We start from the raw sequence: 19,697 nt of genomic DNA on the forward strand, positions 1-19,697 counted from the left end.
AATCCAGCAATAGCTGCAAGCGTCACAAAATGGTTCGCTGGACGCACCCGTTATCCCGTTATTTCATACGTTCGTGGTTGAAAGTGGGATTCTAACCTAAATTAATCGTGCTACTACCCAAAGCTACATTTTCGCAAAGCTTTACGTCATTTCGACGAAATAATTATCTGGATTGCATTTTATGATATCTGTTTCCGTCGTTAGAGAAGTATCGCGAAAACATTACGAGAAGAGTTTATGGTGAGACTCGCAGATACCTGACAATGACGAACAGCTGGCGAGGCACAAGTGTGCCAGCAAGTTCCAAGGTACAATCTTACATACACGATTTTATGAATATTTTCATGTCTTACAGATAGTTTTTCAAGCCCAAATAAAGTTTTACGTGTGTTATTTTTTGCTAAACGACATTTTTTGCATGCCATATATTGAATAGTTATTAAAAGCAATTTAAGCAGATTTTGAAAGTATGTAAGAACTGTTCGATGATTGAGAACTATTTTTTTCGTATTTCGTTGTTCAATGAGATCTTCAATATACTTTTTGCTTATTCTATTGCAGGATCTGGAACATAATGAGTTTATGAAACGCATAAGAAAATCATTATATTATTCCAAATTACCAGTGATTAACTCCTTGAGCTTACCAGTTACAGGTCAGTATGGCATTGGATTGTAAACTAGTAATAAAAATCTGTTAAAAATATATGAAGTGAATTTGTTTGTTTTAAATTATCTGAAATTAATAAAAATTATTTCATAAGCAACATATATTTGTATAATAAATCAAAATTTATAGTGTAATATTTTAATTTGGCACTTAAAAATAAATTTTCTATATTATTACATAGGTATTAATATATTTATATTTGAGGAAATAATTTTTTTATATTAGAAATCTCTTTGGAAAAAAATGTAAAAAGAATAACTCTGAAATATCTATTTCCATTTATTTTTCTTTTGTTTAGCTTTATAATATATGATGTTTGCAATTATTTTAAGTAGAGTTTCCATTCAAATACCATAATTTTACTTTCTTAAAAAATGACAGATGTGATTTAAATTAAGACAATGAAGTATAAATGCTTTATATTTTCCATGTACAACTTATTTTGTTGCATACTTATTTTCTAATATTATATACAAGGATAAATTTCATTTAATGTTTATATGTATATTTTAAAAAAGCATACTTTACTAATCTTTTTTATATTTTTTAGAATTGGCAGCGGAACTTTTTACAGAAGTGAAAAGTGGTCATACGTTGGAAAAACTTGATGTTGAGGAAGCAAGTAGGATATCTAGAAATGCGTGTGTTTCCCCATGTTCGCTTGTGTTGGCCTTGCTGTACATTGAAAGATTAAAGAACTGCAATCCAGAATATCTTCTTCAAGTAGCACCGTCTGAGTTATTCTTGGTTTCTTTGGTAATTTATTATTTTTCGTACATCAACAATTGTAACACTTTTAACATCATTTAAGTATATTTTTTATTATCTATGTTTATTAGATGGTAGCCAGTAAATTTCTACATGATGATGGCGAGGAAGATGAGGTTTTTAACAAAGAATGGGCGAATTCAGGACAAGTGACTATATCTCAAATGAATAAATTGGAAAAAGATTTTCTTGCTGCAATCGTAAGTAATGCGTTATAAACATTATTCTTTTATTTCAAAAAAGATTATTTCAATTTTTAATTATTAATTATTTGTCGTTTATTAAGAAGTATCTTTGCTTTTTTTATTGCAGGACTGGACTGTATTGGTGCAACATCAAGATTTTTGGGAAAGATTGCAACAACTAGAAAAAAATGTGGCATATCGAGAAGTACACAAGCGAAGATGGTGCACATATACAGAATTGAGCTGTTTGATGAATACTGTTCAATTGATTAGAATCGCGCAAACCTTAATAAGTGTTTCTTCGATCTGCTTGGCGACTTATGCCGCTGGATTGGCGACTCTTCTGGGATCTACTCTGGTTGCACATTTTATTGTGCAAAGTTGTTTACCAGGGGCATCGTTTAATTCGAAGCAACCAACAAATTTGTCCGTGAATCTTCCGAATCTCACGTCAACCGACCTAACTGATTCATTGATAAATACACGATCCCAAGAGATCAATGACGACGGTCTTCCGATTTCCGATTCTAAAAACGTGAATTATTCCGCGATTGTGGAAACCACAAATGATGATAAAGATATAGCTAGTTGGAAATGGTGGCTAAATTCGACAATGATTTGGCTGCCCGAGCATTGCAATTTGGAGAGCGATGTCGAGGTTGCAAATTCTACCAATAGATTATGTATCACCAACATCGACTTCTCATTCAATTCGACGCAAGCTATAAATACAAAAAAAACAGAGAAAATAAGAAAAACGGAGGATTTTGCACCGGAAGACTATCGCCGCAACGTGAATTGGAAGGAAATATTGGACACGACCTTAAGCTGGATGGTACAAGACTGGAGACGATCGCATTACAAAAATATCTTTCGATCACCAGAATTAAAAATTTACTATTAGTCTGTTGATAAAAACTTGCCTGTTAGACAGCCTTCTTTCAAAAGATATATATATAATATAAATCTATATATTTTTTGTACTAACATTTTGCAATGTAACGTTCGATACTAACAGATCTGTTTTTCTCAATAAATATCCAATGTCGCATGCTATGAACACTGTCTTATATTTAAAGAGATGATTATATACTGAGCGAACGAATAACATATACTTTCTTTGGAAGACTGATATTAAAACAAATTTTTATTCCAGTTTAATCTCTAAAATCACACATACTTAATTGCTTTTACTTAACATTAAAATATAACATTTAATTATAAACTATATGTTCAATTAAAACCACGTGTAAAATAGTAAGTTGAAGAACCTACTGTTTGGTGTTATACATAAACTTTGTTCTATACTATACATTCTATATATTTATATATTAAATACTTTTTAATACTTAGAAATCCTGTTATTTGCGACAATTAAATATTTAAATTATAAAAGTTCATTAGGCATTTGTTAAACAAAACGCTTATTGTAGGACGTTTCACGAGTTAATTAAATTAATTGTTGGGGATTTTTTTTTTTTGACAATTCAACTATCATTGCGGAAAAGCGCAGCTAGAGGTATAGGCGTCATACCAATAATGCATCCAATCGTGACACCGATGACCCGACCCTGTATCGAATGAAAAAATTGATCTTGAATAATTTCGCTAACAAAACTTCATCTTGATTTTGAACTTTTTGTACACACGATTCGATACGAATAACCCATCGCATTTATTTTCTTTGAAAAACAAAGAGCATTGTAATTGGAAATATATATATATATATATATATATATATATATATATATATATATATATATATATATATATATATATCATTTTTTTCATTTATTCATATTATAGTAAAGTAAAATTTAATAAAGCAATAGCCCATACCACATTCGCGGCAATCCGTGTCCTAGGTAGATTCAATTGTCCTAGAGTTAATTTGGGCGCTTCAAAGCCAATTTTCTGAACAAATATCTCGACATAGTGCACCGAGCCGATTCCAATGACATCGGATACTGTGTTACCCAGCGCCGCCGCTGCCATGGTGGAGATTGGAAATCTTTGATTCAACATGAACTCGATTTGATCGCCCTAAAACATCAATCTTAAAAATCGGCACGCAGTAGACAATGAAAGCCTGTAAAATACGTACAGCAACGATCATGATGAAGTTGTCGAGAAAACCAAACCCAACGAACGGAATTGCATTCGCGATCGCGACTGCAAAAATACAATGATCGTCCCAAATTATTCATTTTGCACCGGAATTGAAATCTAAATTATTATAGGTATGAAAACTTTTATGTATTTTGTTTGCTTAGAAATTAAAGTAAAATCAAACTTGCAACAATAAATTTTAGAACAATATTATTTAATTTATGTCTTATGAGCAACAAATAAAAAAAACGAATAAGACAGAAACGCAACTAATTATTTGCTCATAAGCATATAGATAGCTCTTTGACGTGGAAAGTAATACATACCTAGCACCAGGTCTTTTGTGGTTGGTTCTGCAACGTGTTCAACTGCAACAATAAAAGATTCAATCTAAATCCATAAATTAACTTTGTTTAACTAGAAATTGCTACACAGTTGCTTAATGAAACTAGAAAGCATTAAATGCAATAGAAGGTACATTTTTTTTTATTTACAAATTTTATTTACAAATATCAAAATTGTATATTCAATGTGATGTATTTTTTAATGAATTTGAAAATTCAAATAAAGGAAAAGTTTCGAAGGAAAGATAAATAAAAAAAAAACTACGATTAAACAATATATTCAATAAACTTACAATAATAATCATTTCATCGAAATAATGCTGTATAATTTGGGATGGCTCTCTTTAAAGGAATCCAAATGATTACTTTAATAACAAAATTTACTACGAAAGAAAATGTATAAAAGAAGATAATTTTATAATTTAGCAATGTATATTTAACGTTTATAAATTAAAAAAAGTTATTAAGAACTAATTTTCATAATAAAAAGTTTCAAAAACGATAGAAAAGTGTCCAAAGTATTACCTAACTGTGGCACTGTGGTGGACCGTGAAACATCCGAAAAGTTGTGTCAGAATAGAAGCAGGCGAGAGAGTTAGTGTAATTATAGAGGAAAAAAGAGAAACAGAGAGTGAGAGAAAAATTGAGAAATCGAGATAGAACGAGAAACTTACAGAATAACATCCATGGAGATCGCATTGCGGGAAAAAGATTCCATTATATCCAAAGATACCATTAAATAACAGTCGAGGGAAGTTAATTTTATTTTGCGACATCTATAGGTAATAAATCTAAGTTAATGATAACACTTTGTGAATGTAAGAAATTGTTTACGTGGCATTGAACATATTTAAAGTCGTCCTGCGCTTCTTTTTCTGATAGTACCAACAATCCAAATGCATATTTATGATGTTCAGATGATAAAAATATAGCAAAGTTCTTACCATATTTGCGATTTAACCAATCGTCTGGCATAGGGCAGTAGGTTCCTGTAGGATCCACCTCGCCCAGCGATGGTATTTTGCTAGGTCTACCAAACTTGCTCCTCCACCGGACTGTTGCCAATTGACCTAACAAAGGTATAAGAATTTTATTATATATTTTATGATACACTAAAATGTAAAAGAAGATTAATATATCTTTTTTATCAATGTATATTTTCATCAGAAATAATTTTTTTACTGCTACATATATTATGTGTAAATGTAATATATATAACTTTAATTCAAGCTTAAGATTAGCTCCTCATTAAATAGTAAACGCTTGAGTCTAAAGTAGTCCCTAAACACTTAACAATATTATACATAATAATATTATATTTAAGGATGTTTTGATATACCTATGCAATACAGGTAAAAGTTATCGAAATTTAAAAACTGTAGGTTACTTAGGTTTATTCCTTTTTCTTCATTATTTAATAATGCTTTGAGATATGATATATATTAAACAAGCTTAATATAGCTGCTAGACAATCAATACCTTTATTCAACATTCAAATATTATGTAATAAAAAATTGTAAACGGTTAGAAACCGTTTAAAACCATGGATTTATTGGAGAAAGCCATGCCTACCTTCATAACCAGCCTTATCCTCCGCCGATTTGCACTCGTTCAGCGCAGTCAAGAACAAGCCCCGCTCCTCGGGGGTGAGCTTCGACACTAGCTCCTTCGCTTGCTGCTTCGTCAAAGCGTCAACGACGGCGTCGGCGGAAATCGGAGTCCTCGCGGAAGAGAATGTCCTCGAGCTGTCGCGGAATCGGCCCAGGACACGCGAGACATCGGCAGCGCACAATGACATAGGACACCGTCCTGACAGCGCGTTGTTCATTGACGACTCGTCGCGGCTGGAGCAATGCTCGGGTCGCTTGACGTTGAACATTTGACATTTCATGATATCCCTCGGGATGAACCCTCGCCGCCCAAGCGCCGTCATCGACACGCACATCTCGTCCAGGTGCAGGGGAGCGTCAAACGAACGGAGACTCACTCGTCGACTCGCGCCAAATTCTTACGCGACGTGTGTTCGTTCTCTCTTTCTCGAGAGGACAACCTCTCGAGAAGCATCCGGCGCAATCCGGTAAGTGCGGGAACGCATTCAAGGACCGAGTGATGTCAGATTGTGTCAGATACTGACAGGAGACCTCGACGGCTCGACCCATGCGCAGTAAACGTGTGGGTGTTGAAGAAAGCTCACGTGCGTCAGCTGGGAAACAGATCACGTGACCGCTCGAAACAAACCCGTACCTAGGCCTATCCAACAAACAAATATTTTTAACTAATTTATAATTTCTAAAACATATTGATATTTGATATATATATATATATATATATATATATATATATATATATATATAATAACAATATACATATCATAACATATCGTAATGCAATTCTTAATTATTGTTATATAAATATTGTTGTTTCTTTTATATATTTCCTATTTAATAATTAATATTTTATTAGAATTATTATAATAAAACATACTGTAATATTAATGTGTGTTTTAATTATTAGACTGTTATAAATTATGAAAGCAAAATCGTAACAAAGCGAAATAAATTTAATGTCCTCTTTTAATTAATACCGAGTTGATTCAAAATATATATTTAAATTTAAAACACCTTTTTCTGCGAAGGGCACAACGGTACCTCTTATTGCACTGTCATATGTACGTGACTGTGCGCGAGTTTGCACTTAACACACGTTTACACATATGAGAGACTCTTTTCTGTTTTCCCCGAAGTTTGGTTAGGGTCGTTAAGGTTTCACCAGACGCGTCTTGTGAAAAGAATTTTGAAAATAAATTCTCTGTGGCAAGGCGGGCTTAAAGGACTTCTTTCGTCGTTGATATTACATGCAAAGTATGGTGTACCTACATTTTCCGTCAAACCTAACGGAGGAAGAGTTGATGCTGCAAACAAAATTCAGCAAACTCAAAAGAAAGGTACAGGTTATGTTTTTGTGTTTAAGCATGTGATAAAATTTAATTCAACTATTAGATACCTCTCTCGATTAAGTCATAACATAAAAGTCAAACGAAATTTCTGTTTAAATTACAAGCGTATTGTTTTCTCGAGTGAATATGATTGTATGTCTAGTCATATAATAGTTATCTTTATCTTCGATAGTCGGTCACTCTTTGCTTTACAGAAAAAAGCGCTGCAAGATCTGAAGGCTCCTAAACAAGAAGTGGAACGCATTCCTCAGACGCCAAAACGACCTACGGAAGCGAGAGACGCTCGCGAAGTAGCCAAGAAATTGATCAAATCTGGTGTAATCACAGCTCCGAAGACTCCTAAGCGGCCAGAACAAACCTTCAAAAGATCTCGCGGACTGGAAAGGAAGTTAAACAGTACAGAAAAGACGATTAGCTCTTACCAACCATTTTCAGCAACACAGGAGGAGGAAGAAACAGAGGCAGCGAGGCCAAGAGTGAAGGATTTATACAATAGCTTTGTCGGCGCTCAAGACACAGGGGAAAGAAACACTGGTGATACTCAATCTCCTGCTAAACAAGAAGTTAAGCCACGTGCAGGAAATACAATATTCGTGTCTGGTTATAAGATAACAGAGGATTATTTAAAAAAGCACTTCCAGAGCTTTGGAAATATAGTCAATATTTCCATGGAAGTTGAAAAAAAGTAAATACAAATCATTTTTTCTTATTAATGTTTACTAAAAATTTTAATAGATATTTTTGATATAATTGTTAATAATTAATTTTGTTTGTTTCTTTCTACAGCCATGGCTTTATCACTTTTGAAAAAGCTGAAGCAGCAGAGAGAGCCATAAGCGAAATGGACGGTAGTATGGTCTCATCCATCCAATTGAAAGTATCGTTAGCGAGAAGGCAGCCGATAATAGAACCAGTCAGCGACACTATGTCTAGCTCTATGTGGTCACCGATAGCGGCCAATTATTCACAGAAAAGTGCACATAAAGATAGGCGAGAGCTTAAAGTATATGAAGAGGATCTCTTCCATTAAAACCTCAGGTATTTTCATTGTACCATAACTTTTGAAATGCCAAAATTGTATAAACAATGTATATAATACCGATATTTATAACCTATACCTACAATTTATTTTGTTACATCCATATTTTTTATATTGTCCTCTTCCACATCTCATTATCCATCATATATTTGCCAACAAATTCATATACTAAATATCTATGTATTCGCTATCTAGTAACTGATTTATTATTACATAATTATAACAAAATTCATAATAGTATAGAAATATGCATCTATATATGTACCAGAAAAATATTATACAGTCGAACCTCGTTAATCAGTTAAACTATAATCTTTAATTCTTTTTTTGTATTTTCTCATTAGTAATTACTAATTTTGATTAGTAGAATGTCTTTATTAATGATATTTTATTAAGTGGTAATTATTATCCATATTGGTTTATCTATATGGATATCATTATTTCTATTATTTAGACTTTTACTAGCGATTCTTTTAATTGGAAAAAATGGGAGATTGTACCACTGTATCCTTTTCTCTTATCAGTTTTTTTGAAAAGTTATAAAATCATTGTTGTAAAAAAGAGCAGAATTAAGTATTAATAATTATATTAAAAATACTTATTAAAACTTTTGAATGCACATTATTCTCTACATAAAAAAACGAGTTCTATCTACTATTAGAAAAAATTAAAAGAGATTGTTCTCTGGCAAATTAAGACATCACAAAGGTTCGATTAAATAATATTTTTTCTTAAATATAAGTTATTGTGTGATGTATGTGTATATAACACATAAAATTATCCGAATTATTATAAATAGTGTTCTTTAAATATATTAAAGTTTATAATTGTATATTTGGCATATATTAGTAATATAATTACAATTTATTTCTTACAAACCTGGCACTTCGCTTTATTCTGATATGTATACAAGAGCTATAATTCCATTCGAATTTCTTACTTGTCGTGTCCTAGTCTATATTTTTTTCAAAATAAAATTGTTATATAAAACAGATTTATACACTTAGAAATATGAAATTTTACTTTCTACGAACCAATGAACTATTTACGAATTTGTATACACGATGGCAAATCGGATTGTAGAAGTGCTATTTAGGCGGATTGAAATAATCCCAGTGATGATGATGTGTTACAATCCGTGTACTACTGAAATAATATATCAACAAGCCTGCGATCAGAAGTAACAAGGCGCATATTACTAATTCCACTTCTCTGATCTTTTCTCTCGTGTTATCCATACTTAACGTAGACGTTAAATATCCTATGAAATACCTCATGGCATTTATACCGGCCAATCGGAGTGCTCGAAGAAGCTGCCGCGTAGTGTCTATAACGCCGGGTTCTGTATCAGAACGTTGACTCGTTGGCATTTCACTCAAAGAAAAGAACTGAGCTGGAATTTCGGAAGCTGGAAAGGCGATGAAGTGAGTCGAACGTAAGGGGAAGGAAGATACTGGCGATTGAGAGGACTCCCTTTGCTTTTCCGTAAGGGATTGTTCCGTGTCAGAAGATTGGGATATAACGGCACGCTGTGGTTGACTGTCTTTAGCGACGTCGTGTTTCGCGTTCGAAGAATAGGAAATGACGGCACGCTGTGGTTTAGCGTCCGTAGAGATACTACCGTGTCTCGGTACGGTCGAATCGGGTGTATCGGGGGTCACGGAGATGGCTGGTGGCAACGATCGGACCGGAGACGCGGTTTGCCGCATAATACCTTTGCTGGGCGAGGGAGATCGAGACCTCGATATGCGAGGGGTATGTTCTTTACTATCGGACACATCGTCCTTGCTCCCACGAAGATTCGTAGACGTTGCGCCCAGCTCGATAGTAGCGGTAGAAGTAGTGGTAGAAGTAGCAGTAGTAGTAGTAGTAGTAGTAGTAGTAATAGTAGCAGTAGTAGTCTGGACAGAGATACTCGGAGGTTCGCCGACGCGCTCCGGCGACTCTCTCAATTCGGAAGGTTGGATCGAAGGCGCATCTGACGGAGGATACGAGGCACGAGATTCATCCACGTGGGAGCCCGACGTAATTTGCGAACTCAAAGTTAGGAGATGTTCGGAATCTAAAATTTGTAAGGACTTATCTTGAGCGACCGTGAGTAAATTTATGGTAGATTCGTCTTTATCCTTGGATTCTAACTCATCTATCGTAAGTGTCTGTGGGGAAGGAAATTCTTTGGTTTGAGCAACTGAGAGGGGAGGTGATATCTCTTTGTCCCTGACATCTACTACATTTGTTTTAACAACCTTTTGGTCCTCGCCAGTCTCGGTCTTCTCATCTTCCGTCGACGCTGGTTCATTCACGACAGTCTCGTTGGGTTTGGTCGCTTCCGACGGAACATTCTGCGAAACAGACTGTTGCTCCGATGAAACATCCTGCGAAATAGACTGCTGCTCCGACGGAACATCCTGCGAAACAGGCTGACGCTCCGACGGAACATCCTGCGAAACAGGCTGCCGCTCCGATGGAACATCCTGCGAAACAGGCTGCCGCTCCGACGGAACATTCTGCGAAACAGGCTGCCGCTCCGATGGAACATCCTGCGAAACAGGCTGCCGCTCCGACGGAACATCCTGCGAAACAGGCTGCCGTTCCAACGGAACATCCTGCGAGACAGACTGTTGCTCCGAAGGAACATCCTGCGAAGCAGGTTGTCGTTCCTGAACTCGACTGTTATCCGTGGTGGGAATGTCGGTTATTTTGTGGCTCGTGGACTGCTTCTCACTTTCGCGATATCTCTCTTGCGTTTGGGTAGTCATTACGGTCTCCAAGTGACTTCTGATCGCCATCAGCTCTCTGATAATGGCCGGTGAGAAACTTTCCTCCATGGAATCGCCGCCTCTCAATTCCGATGCTGTAATCATCATCGCATCCACCTCGGATGCTACGATTTTGTGTGCTTCTATTTGTGATACGCTCAATCGATCGACTTTTAAATCTCCGACCTCGAGGCTGCTAATTCTCAGCGGCTCATCGGGCAGCAAACCCAATTTGACTTGAGGTCGCGTTTGCGATTCTTCCATGACACGTTCTTCTAGATGCGGCGCCGATCTGTGCATGTCCTTTAAGTCGATTTCTCTCGTGGGCGACGGTGATGTTAGTGACATCGTGTCATACGCAATTTGGATGTCCTCTTCTCCTGGAAGTCGCTCTTCCTCCTCTTCTTCTTCCATTTGCTCTCCCTCTTTTCGCAGAAAGTGTGGCATCGGTAGCGGAGGTACGGTAGGTGTGGTCGTTCTGCTTGGACTGGGTATATGTTCCATCGATACCACCATTATCTGCGAGCCCGATCTAGAAGGTGTCATTATGAGCTTCGCCTGAGTGATCTCCTCGATCACCATATCGTCCGGCAATGGATCGGTCTGCGTCGCCGTTGTTGCCTCTGTTGTTTCCGCATATTCGAATGGGGTGCGAGGTCGTCCCATCATCGGCTCCTTCTTCGCCCTGGGTGGTCGTGGTGGCGCTGGAAGCGGGCGGCCTTGTATCTTGTTGAGCAATTCGCCGCTGCGAAAGTCTCGATGTTCAATTTCTTCCTCATCGACTTCGATATACGGCATGGATTCGGACGATGCTAGAATCATGCTGATGATTGGTTCCGACGTCATACTAATGTCTCTCGTTCTAGTGGGTCCCAGAGTACTGTACGCCCGATGAGGTCGCTTAGGCGGGGTTGGTCTCGGAGTCGTGGCAAACTTGTTGCGTTTTCTTCTGGGCGGTGGTGGCCTGGGTGGTTTCTCCCGTTTCTCCACAATTGCGTAACCTGGGATATCTTGCGCCGAGCCATTCTCCTCTTCCTGCGGTATGTCCTCTTCAATGTAGCCGGCCTCCGGCAGCGACTCTGCGCCGTGCGACGTCCTGTCCTCATCAGCAGCGGCCGATATCGTTCTCGAGCGAGATCGTCTTTTCGGTGGTATTGGCACCGGTTCCGGCGCAGCGTCCTCCTGTCGAAATCGCATATCTAAATTTTCGATGTCTTCGTGACTAGCGGACATGACGATGTCGCCATTTGTAAATTGTTCGAGCGACTGCCGTGATCGTGATGATTTCGCCGGAATCACTGGCTTCCTAGACTCGATGATTTCGATCTCCCATACGTCGCGATGACCGTTGCAAATCGGTGCACCCACGTCACCGTTTCTCCGGTCCATCACCATTTCCCGGTGTGAACGCTTTCTACGTACCGGTACAACCGGTGGCATACTCGAAAGGACAGTGGACGAGTCAGGTACAACAGTAACGGGTGTCGAAGGAGAGAGTATCGATGTCTCCATCGGCGGCTGCGAGTGGCTGCGCAAGGACGATCTTGACTTTCTGCGTACTGGTTTCACCACGACTATATCATCCAACGGTTCCTGTGATGGTTCCGGTTGATCCCCCTCCGCCTGATACACCACGCGGTGTCTAGAGTCACTTCTGGAATCACTTCTGGTACGCTCGCGAAACATTTCGATCGACGCCTCTCGACTGTGTCGCGACGTTGCCGATCGTTCTCGTTTTGGTCTGACCGGTGGTACCGCTTCATCGGATTCCACTAAACCTGCCTTGTGTTTCCGTAAAGTTCTCATAGGACGTTGAGGCGGAGTAGGTGGAAGCTCATCGTCCTGCAACGCGTTGATGACTTCTGCCCTGAGAGCATCTCGGATCTCATCGGTCAAGTAATTACCCAGGTTCATGTCATCTTGGCTAATACCACTCGCCCGCAGAAAGAACTCGTCCGAGTCGATCTCCTCTATCACTCCGCGACGCCTTCGATCGCAGGAACTGCCGCTGGACGCTTGCTGCTCTCGATCAGATTGTAACGAGGAAGGCTCATGTTCCTCTTCGCCTTCCTCCTCGTCAGACGCCATCTTGCGTAGTACAAATAACCTTGGATCCACTGCCATGAACGCTCCATCGTATCTATCTTGTTCCAGAACTCGTGGCATATCCTCATCCAACGAACGCGACCTCGGGATCGGTCTGAATTTCTCCTTATGCATCATCTGCTGATCCGCATGCCAATTGTCTTGCATTGCCGCGTCTTCGTTCTCATCAATGTCATCTTGATGAACGTGTTTTATTCTTTGATCATCATATAATTTTGGATCTACCTCCATCACTTGCTCGTGTTCATACGATTTGTCCTGCCTTCGTGATCTGTAAGATCTTTTCGGAGGTGCGGGATGTCGATCCGACATCTCTGATGATTCCTGCTCATAGTCCATGTACTGTATCTCCTCTTCGTCGTATTGCTCTCGCTTTCTTGTATCCTCCCAGGGAATCGCATGAGCAGCCGCCAGTATCTCCTCTTCCGTTCTAGCGGACAGTCTCGGCGGTTCCTCCATCGAACTCTGATGCCATGGAGGAGAGCCATCACTTCCCGCCGCTTCTTCTGCATGATCTTGGTCTTGAACGTAAGCTGAGTCTCCGAAACGTTGCGCCCACCTGGCGCTGAAGGACTTTCCCTTCCGAGAGCGAGGAAAAGTTGCGCTTTCCGCCGACTGGGCTCTGGAGTCCTTGGGAGAGGATGTCGCGTACTCGCCACGCTTCTTGGACTTCTTGTCAAAGATGCGCGGATACGTGGCGAAGTCGAAGATATTGCGCTTGGAGCCGGCAGTAGACTCCGTCGAATGCTGCTGCTGCTGCTGTTCGCGCAAAGGTGACCGTTTAACGCGAGTGAACGCACCAGGCAAACGAATGTTGGGCTTCTTGATGGTGAACTTTGACTTGTCTGGCAAGTGGAAACGCGATTTGTCCGGGAAACTGAATTTCGGTCTCTCCGGTAGGTGAAATTTCGATCTGTCGGGCAGACTGAATTTCGGCCGATCGGGCAGATTGAATTTTCCCGTCTTCTCGGAGATGGACGTTCTTATTCTGTCAATTCTGCTTGGTCGCTTTTCCACGGACTTGCGGGATTTGTCCGATTTGCCGCTGCTCGCCGTCGCAGATCTTACGGTCGTTGTCGTTATCGTCGTCGTCGTCGTCGTTGTTTTTTCAGGCTTCTGCCGTTTCTGCGAAAACGACAATGTAGGCCGCTGAAAACCACGGAGTCGAGAGCGCAGCTTGCCAGCCTGTGTCTTCAGACGTTGAGGCAGGCCACGAACACCGCGCTCCTCCATCGCCGACGAGTCTACCTGGAATGAAAAATGCTTCTGTAAGAAATAATCCAGGTTAAAAATGCAAACTTTATCTAAAAAAAGAAATTTGTAGCTTTCAGAAACATTTTTAAAAAAAATCATTCTGTATGTATTAATTTCTGAGAAACTATTAGAAATGTAGCTAACATTTTTTTTAATTTTTAAATTTAATCACGATTTTAATTATAATAAATTAATCTTTCATTCTTCTATGTATTTTTTCTAGTTTTACATAAAATATGATCAAATGTTTTTAATTCTAATAAATTACATTAATTTTATAGTTCATTTGAATGTTTGTTCTTCATACTCCTTCAAATAATATTTTCCCGCTTATGTTTAAAAAGTTTAATTATGTACGTTTAATGTAATAAACAGAAAATTTCTGCATTATAAACTATTATTTGATATCGCTAGCAGAAACTTTTTTATGCTTTATGTAAAAAAAAAAACCTGGAAGTTAGAATTAAAATATTAGAAAAGAATTCATTTTAAGGTCACAATGAAAATGAATTAGTGTCGTGCGAGGCATTCGACATGCAATGCCATTTAGAAACACGCAAAGTGCATTAAAAGTGAATATTTTAAAATAATGTGAAGTAGCTAGCCGCTAGCTGTGTGTGTGGGGCTAATCGTGAAGCCATCGTCATGTTCGGAATCCATTTCAAATCTATTGTCGGATCCACCGAAATAAATCGCAAAGACTTTCGCGAGCTGACGCGGGACGCGAATTTGTGCGCGAACGACTTCACGTCCTCATTGAAAAATATCGGCAAGGTCGGGGGATGATTAATATTCCGGCGGCGCCATATATATTCTTGGATCCGATTGCGCCACCGATGGAGAAGCTTGAGTTTTCTGGAACACTCTGCGAGCGAACGGTGTTGCACAATCGGACAGTGACACGCTCGTGTTTGCGCCTCCTTTTTACACGCGAGTTTCGCTAAATATAGGCGACATATTCGGCGCGAGTGACAAACTAAAGACAAGACAAGCCCCGCGAGTCTCGTGACGCTTTTAAATTCCGGGGGTCTCTATCGATTCGTGCGCGGCAGTTATATTTAACCGTTTTTTATTTTATTCCCTTTTTGTTCAATTCGCGAACGAGGAGCCTTCGCAGCAGCCGCGATTCTCGGCCAATGAATATTGATTTACCGATTTATGTTATTTTATCTCGATATAAAAGGTTAAAACTGTTTCAAAAACGAAGATAGACATAATTTCAAGTAAAAAAATCAAACCGTAAATTCTAGACAGGTAAAATAAAAAAATAAACTTCATGAAAAAGAAAATTAAGATTATTATACCAATTTAAAAAGATTCTTATAAAAATATTTCATTAGATTTATCTCGTTATATTGATTGAGTTTCGAAGCTATCAGTCACGTTTCACAATTATTTCGTGAATGAGACAAATTTTCTAGGACAAATCCTTTTTCCTCGTATATTTCATTGTGAATATTTATCAGGTCAAACTGTGGACACACTACCTGACTAGTGTTGACCTCGCCGTCGGTTCTAGACTCGGTGTAGGGAGTAGGTGCGAGGAATCGTTCCTCAAGCCTGTCTTGAAATTGTTGCGCCGTGGGTTCCAGCTCCTCGGCGGAAGTGTCGCCGCCGGTCTCGCCGAGTTCGCGGCCTTCCATCGCGGTGTACTCGATTTTGCCATCCAGCGGGAGAATCACGCCGCCGTCCAGGATCAGCTCCGGCGGCAGCCGGCCCCGGTCGTCGAGGCTGTCGTCGCTGTCAGCGACGGGCATCACGTCCGTGTCGGTGATTCGCACGACCGGTGCCGTCGCCGGATGCGGCAGCGACGACGGCGGCGGCGCGATCGGTTCGTAATCGTGCTCGCTGTAATGAAGATTCACGCTTATACTGTCAGGCCAATATAAATAAAACTACGTGTTTGCGTTGAACCGTCAACACGTTGTTTGCCCAGCGAGTTTTGCACGTCTTGTCGCCGCGATAGAATTTTTATTATCATAAGAATGTAATAATAAAATGTGGGCAATGTGATTAAAAGTGAAAATTATTAATCGTCAGCTAGCGCATCTTCTATTTTATATTATTATCTAGTTATTTACGTTATTCCAAAGTTTATTAAATAGCATACTTATTTTTTACAAGCTTTTTGAATAATTTTAAGCGGGCCAGTCACCAGTGACTACTGGGAAAGACGCGAATAGAAAGTCAGGCGCCAGTTATAGATGACCATCATCTAACATTAAATAAACAATAAATAACTAAGAAATATCTTCATTTCTTATGACGTTGTTATTCGTAAAGCTGTAAATTTTAAATGTACTTTTAACGTAATGAGATGTCTTTGGTTAGGTTTTGCCGTTCAGGCAAAGTTTGTTTATTATTCTGATAGAATATTAATAAACGACCAAAATATCGAATGCAATGCAATCGTGTATCGATAAAATTTATCAGTTGAGTCACGGTTAACGACCCAATGTTATCAAAATCTCAGCGATTCTCGAATTGCAAATGCGACTTGCTAAAATGCGCAAGTTATGTTTGAAAGTTATGGTAATATGATACATGATGAAAAGACTAATTCTTATTCCTGAAAATTTGAGGTTTAAGTTTTCTTAATGTACGATAACTGATGATAACTTGTTATATTTACAATAAAAAAAATAATATATTGCATATCATACCACGAAATTTGTTATTCTAAACGTGTCTAGGCTCCGTTTTACATATTCTTCTATTTTTTCCTATTCGAAGATGATGTATTACCCCACACATGTTTGACCCCTTTTTGATCTCATGAGACCAACGTAAACGAGTGCTGGACGAAATTACACAGGACGAAATTACACCTACATCGAAAAGATCATACCGATCGAACAAAACTCATTAACTGATACCTGTCCTCATATCATTCTACGTTGTTCGTCTTTTATTTTTTTTTTTAGAACTAAACAGAAAAGTCCTTAAAAAGCTATTCCTTTAAAGGATGTAGTACTCCACACGTTTGCCATCAACTTTCTATAACGTTTTATCCCTTCACAATTTTCTGAAAATATTTTATCCCTTCATAATTTTCTGAAATTACTTTTCTCCATGTAAAGAATTCACGATTGTATCTACAAATTTTTCACTCTCTACTACTACAAGTCAGGAATCGAAAGTGATGATAGTGAAATAAGTTGAGTAAGTTCAAATTTTTTTATGTTACAAATATAGAAAAATCCAAAATGACACAACTTCGCAAAAATGTTTGGGAGAACGTTAAACATTTTTCAGATCATCTTTCAAATGTATTAAAATTTTCGCGTTGTTTGAAATACATCTTGCATTGATTGCATTAATAAACAAGACTATTTTGCTACTGTGTAATGTCGGAATTTGGATTGATTGAATTACGTCTGATACTCCCAACGCCCGATGCAAACGCGCTCTGTTCAGTGTAACGCGGTCCCGTCCAGATGTCCAGCCTCCTCCCGGGGACATCGCAGCGTGCGCGCGTGTACCGGTACGCGAATGCGGGACACGCGGGTCGCGGACGGGGAAATGGACTTGGCGGATTTGGGAGCTGACCGAGCTTTCTATCTATAGCCACCCGGGCAAACCTTAAATAGCTGCGGTGATACGCGACGCGGGTTTCGTACGGTGTAACCTATCTGATGCGCGAGTAATATCAATAAAATAGATAGGTATCTCCCAATGGAAGAGACCACTTTACGTAGTCGACGTATTCGAGGCTGGACCAATGTGTTTCCCGTCGGTTTCGAGTTGGACGGGACGTTGATACACAGGGGGATACTGACCTGCAGCGGACCGCAGGTGGCTGCTGCATCGTCCTGGATGACGGTCTGACGAGGAGAGCACGTCGTTCCGGCAGAAGCGAGTCGCTCTGATAGTACTGGCACCCGCAACGGACCTCGCGTCCGAGGCTCGACGTCGACGATGCCCGTGAAGTGCGTCCTCGTTGCTCCGGCTCCATCCCCACCCCCGGGGAGATGCCGCGGCCGCACACGGAGGTCCGGCACTATACTCCACCTCCTCCAGTCTCCACTTCCTCTATCCGCCTACCTGAACGATGATCAAGGATCGACGACGACGACGACGACGACGACGACGACGACGACGACGACGACGACGACGACGACGACGACGGTGACAACGTTCCGTCGTTCTTCTCGAAACGTCGTCCACGAAATACCCTTTGCCTCTCGATCGAAGGGAAGAGGGAGAGACAGAAAGAAAGAGAGAGAGAGAGAAAGATAGGGGAAGAGACAAAGTGGAGAGAAGGAGGCTGAGCGGTCCGCTAGAGCAGCCCGCTGCAGCGGCTCCTAGGCGACTCCCTTCTGTACCCTCGACCGCCCATCGCGAGCGCGACCGGGATGGACATCGGATTATTTATAGCAGCCTCCGTTATTCGGGCTACGATACTGTCTCGGGTCGTTCGAGCCACCGGATCACCTGGTGCATCCGCGATCCACGCGGACTGTCGCAGCGAATTCTACTGCGGGTGCATCGCCGAGACGGTTCGGTTGGGTGCTTCTCCTTTTGTTCATTTGGTCTTGATTTAGTAAACGTAAAGAAAATCGCGCCGATGAGACTCTCGCAATTTGGCTAAGTACCAAAAGCGATCTTGACGATATTTCTGTAACGAGTTAACGAGGTATGTTGGTAGCTTCAGTTATCGAGGAAGAAAGCGAATCAACGTGATTTGTGAAAGGTACGGAACTACTCAAACTCACTTACTCGCCGTCATCTCTCAGCGATAAATGACACTGACGAGTGCCGCTAACGCAGCAGGAAATTAGGGTGCAGCTGCGGTATTCTATGTTGCATTAGCGCCACTTACCGGTATCTTAATTATCAAGGAAGGTCAACAGCGGTAGCGCTTTCACGCGTCTCAGTCTCTTTCGTTATTTAATTATGAACAAAGCCGCTGCTCTTTAAATATTATTTTTTACGTCGTTACGAGAGCGATATACAACCGCGATTAAAATAAACGCGATAAAAACATCGAGATGCCGCGCTGCAAAAATTAAAAGAAAAAGTCGGAGACTTACGATCCTTACACGATCCATGCACGCGCGCAATCCTCCACTCTGAAAAACTTCCGTTTCCGTTTCTTGATAATTATTCCTCTCGGAGATCCTCCTCTCGCAGCTAGGATAAAACTAGCGCAGTTCGATGAATCCGAGTAAAAGCCGTACGTCTCTCGGAGCAGGAAAGTGTTTTCGACTTGAGATAGTAGGGAAACCAAGATTACGTGATTTGATTTGAAAGTGAAATTTTTTCCTTTCGAACAATCTCGCTGCAATGACGCGCATCGTATCTCGCAGTACGCGCGAGTGTATAAAGAAAGATATAAAGGCGGACGAACGTCATGCGCGGCAACATGGATTCGGCGATTGTGTCACATCTTGGCACTCGATGCCAGCACCGCGATACAATGCTTGATGATGTCGACTTTGTTAATGCACCTCGGTCAATGTAAAAATAATTCGTAGAGAAAGACGCAGCTGCGTTGCATTTTTCTCT

General features: G+C 39.9%; 4 protein-coding genes across 8 annotated transcripts; 2 read left to right on the plus strand and 2 right to left on the minus strand.

Annotated features, from left to right (window-relative positions):
- The first annotated feature begins 65 nt into the window (after nucleotides 1-65).
- Nucleotides 66-2,682, plus strand: LOC105200576 (protein CNPPD1). The gene is made up of 5 exons (XM_011168210.3): nucleotides 66-308; nucleotides 562-655; nucleotides 1,220-1,425; nucleotides 1,509-1,637; nucleotides 1,750-2,682. The coding sequence occupies exons 1-5, from the start codon at nucleotides 264-266 to the stop codon at nucleotides 2,524-2,526; spliced, it is 1,251 nt and encodes a 416-aa protein (XP_011166512.1). The 5' UTR covers nucleotides 66-263; the 3' UTR covers nucleotides 2,527-2,682.
- Nucleotides 2,683-2,749: 67 nt separating this feature from the next.
- Nucleotides 2,750-6,085, minus strand: LOC105198807. Of its 3 annotated transcripts, XM_039455032.1 has the most exons (7): nucleotides 5,648-6,085; nucleotides 5,020-5,145; nucleotides 4,601-4,612; nucleotides 4,058-4,099; nucleotides 3,727-3,794; nucleotides 3,462-3,665; nucleotides 2,750-3,193 (listed from the first exon to the last, which is right to left on the minus strand). In XM_039455032.1, the coding sequence occupies exons 1-7, from the start codon at nucleotides 6,018-6,020 to the stop codon at nucleotides 3,110-3,112; spliced, it is 909 nt and encodes a 302-aa protein (XP_039310966.1). In that variant the 5' UTR covers nucleotides 6,021-6,085; the 3' UTR covers nucleotides 2,750-3,109. The 3 variants fall into 3 exon arrangements, with proteins under 3 accessions (XP_039310966.1, XP_025988328.1, XP_025988327.1); XM_026132543.2 differs by lacking the exon at nucleotides 4,601-4,612 and having other exon boundaries at nucleotides 2,752-3,193; nucleotides 4,058-4,084; XM_026132542.2 differs by lacking the exon at nucleotides 4,601-4,612 and having other exon boundaries at nucleotides 2,752-3,193.
- A 104-nt stretch (nucleotides 6,086-6,189) lies between these two features.
- On the minus strand, nucleotides 6,190-19,376 carry LOC105200555. Of its 3 annotated transcripts, none has more exons than XM_026132538.2 (4): nucleotides 17,969-18,337; nucleotides 15,677-16,037; nucleotides 10,317-14,183; nucleotides 6,190-6,325 (listed from the first exon to the last, which is right to left on the minus strand). In XM_026132538.2, the coding sequence occupies exons 1-4, from the start codon at nucleotides 18,142-18,144 to the stop codon at nucleotides 6,320-6,322; spliced, it is 4,410 nt and encodes a 1,469-aa protein (XP_025988323.2). In that variant the 5' UTR covers nucleotides 18,145-18,337; the 3' UTR covers nucleotides 6,190-6,319. The 3 variants fall into 3 exon arrangements, with proteins under 3 accessions (XP_025988323.2, XP_039310945.1, XP_025988322.2); XM_039455011.1 differs by lacking the exon at nucleotides 6,190-6,325 and adding an exon at nucleotides 19,223-19,376 and having other exon boundaries at nucleotides 8,053-14,183; nucleotides 17,969-18,807; XM_026132537.2 differs by lacking the exon at nucleotides 6,190-6,325 and adding an exon at nucleotides 9,968-10,132.
- Nucleotides 6,803-8,908, plus strand: LOC105200568 (negative elongation factor E). The gene is made up of 3 exons (XM_011168204.3): nucleotides 6,803-7,019; nucleotides 7,226-7,716; nucleotides 7,818-8,908. Exons 1-3 carry the CDS (start codon nucleotides 6,930-6,932, stop codon nucleotides 8,059-8,061), a joined length of 825 nt encoding a protein of 274 aa, XP_011166506.1. The 5' UTR covers nucleotides 6,803-6,929; the 3' UTR covers nucleotides 8,062-8,908.
- Nucleotides 19,377-19,697: the final 321 nt, after the last annotated feature.

This window comes from Solenopsis invicta, chromosome 11, assembly GCF_016802725.1.
Source record: "Solenopsis invicta isolate M01_SB chromosome 11, UNIL_Sinv_3.0, whole genome shotgun sequence".
Classification (NCBI taxonomy): domain Eukaryota; kingdom Metazoa; phylum Arthropoda; class Insecta; order Hymenoptera; family Formicidae; genus Solenopsis; species Solenopsis invicta.

Coding starts and splice junctions, on each gene's coding strand:
- LOC105200568 (XM_011168204.3), top strand. CDS start 6,930: ATGCAAAGTATGGTGTACCTACATTTTCCGTCAAACCTAACGGAGGAA. Junction 7,020..7,225: donor TCAGCAAACTCAAAAGAAAG/GTACAGGTTATG, acceptor TTTGCTTTACAG/AAAAAAGCGCTGCAAGATCT. Junction 7,717..7,817: donor TCCATGGAAGTTGAAAAAAA/GTAAATACAAAT, acceptor TTCTTTCTACAG/CCATGGCTTTATCACTTTTG.
- LOC105200576 (XM_011168210.3), top strand. CDS start 264: ATGACGAACAGCTGGCGAGGCACAAGTGTGCCAGCAAGTTCCAAG. Junction 656..1,219: donor CTTGAGCTTACCAGTTACAG/GTCAGTATGGCA, acceptor TATATTTTTTAG/AATTGGCAGCGGAACTTTTT. Junction 1,426..1,508: donor AGTTATTCTTGGTTTCTTTG/GTAATTTATTAT, acceptor TATGTTTATTAG/ATGGTAGCCAGTAAATTTCT.
- LOC105200555 (XM_039455011.1), bottom strand. CDS start 18,144: ATGGAGCCGGAGCAACGAGGACGCACTTCACGGGCATCGTCGACGTCG. Junction 16,038..17,968: donor CCACCTGCGGTCCGCTGCAG/GTCAGTATCCCC, acceptor TCTTCATTACAG/CGAGCACGATTACGAACCGA. Junction 14,184..15,676: donor GCGAGGTCAACACTAGTCAG/GTAGTGTGTCCA, acceptor TTTTCATTCCAG/GTAGACTCGTCGGCGATGGA.
- LOC105198807 (XM_039455032.1), bottom strand. CDS start 6,020: ATGTGCGTGTCGATGACGGCGCTTGGGCGGCGAGGGTTCATCCCGAGG. Junction 5,146..5,647: donor GGATAAGGCTGGTTATGAAG/GTAGGCATGGCT, acceptor TACCTTTGTTAG/GTCAATTGGCAACAGTCCGG. Junction 3,666..3,726: donor ACTTCATCATGATCGTTGCT/GTACGTATTTTA, acceptor TTGATGTTTTAG/GGCGATCAAATCGAGTTCAT.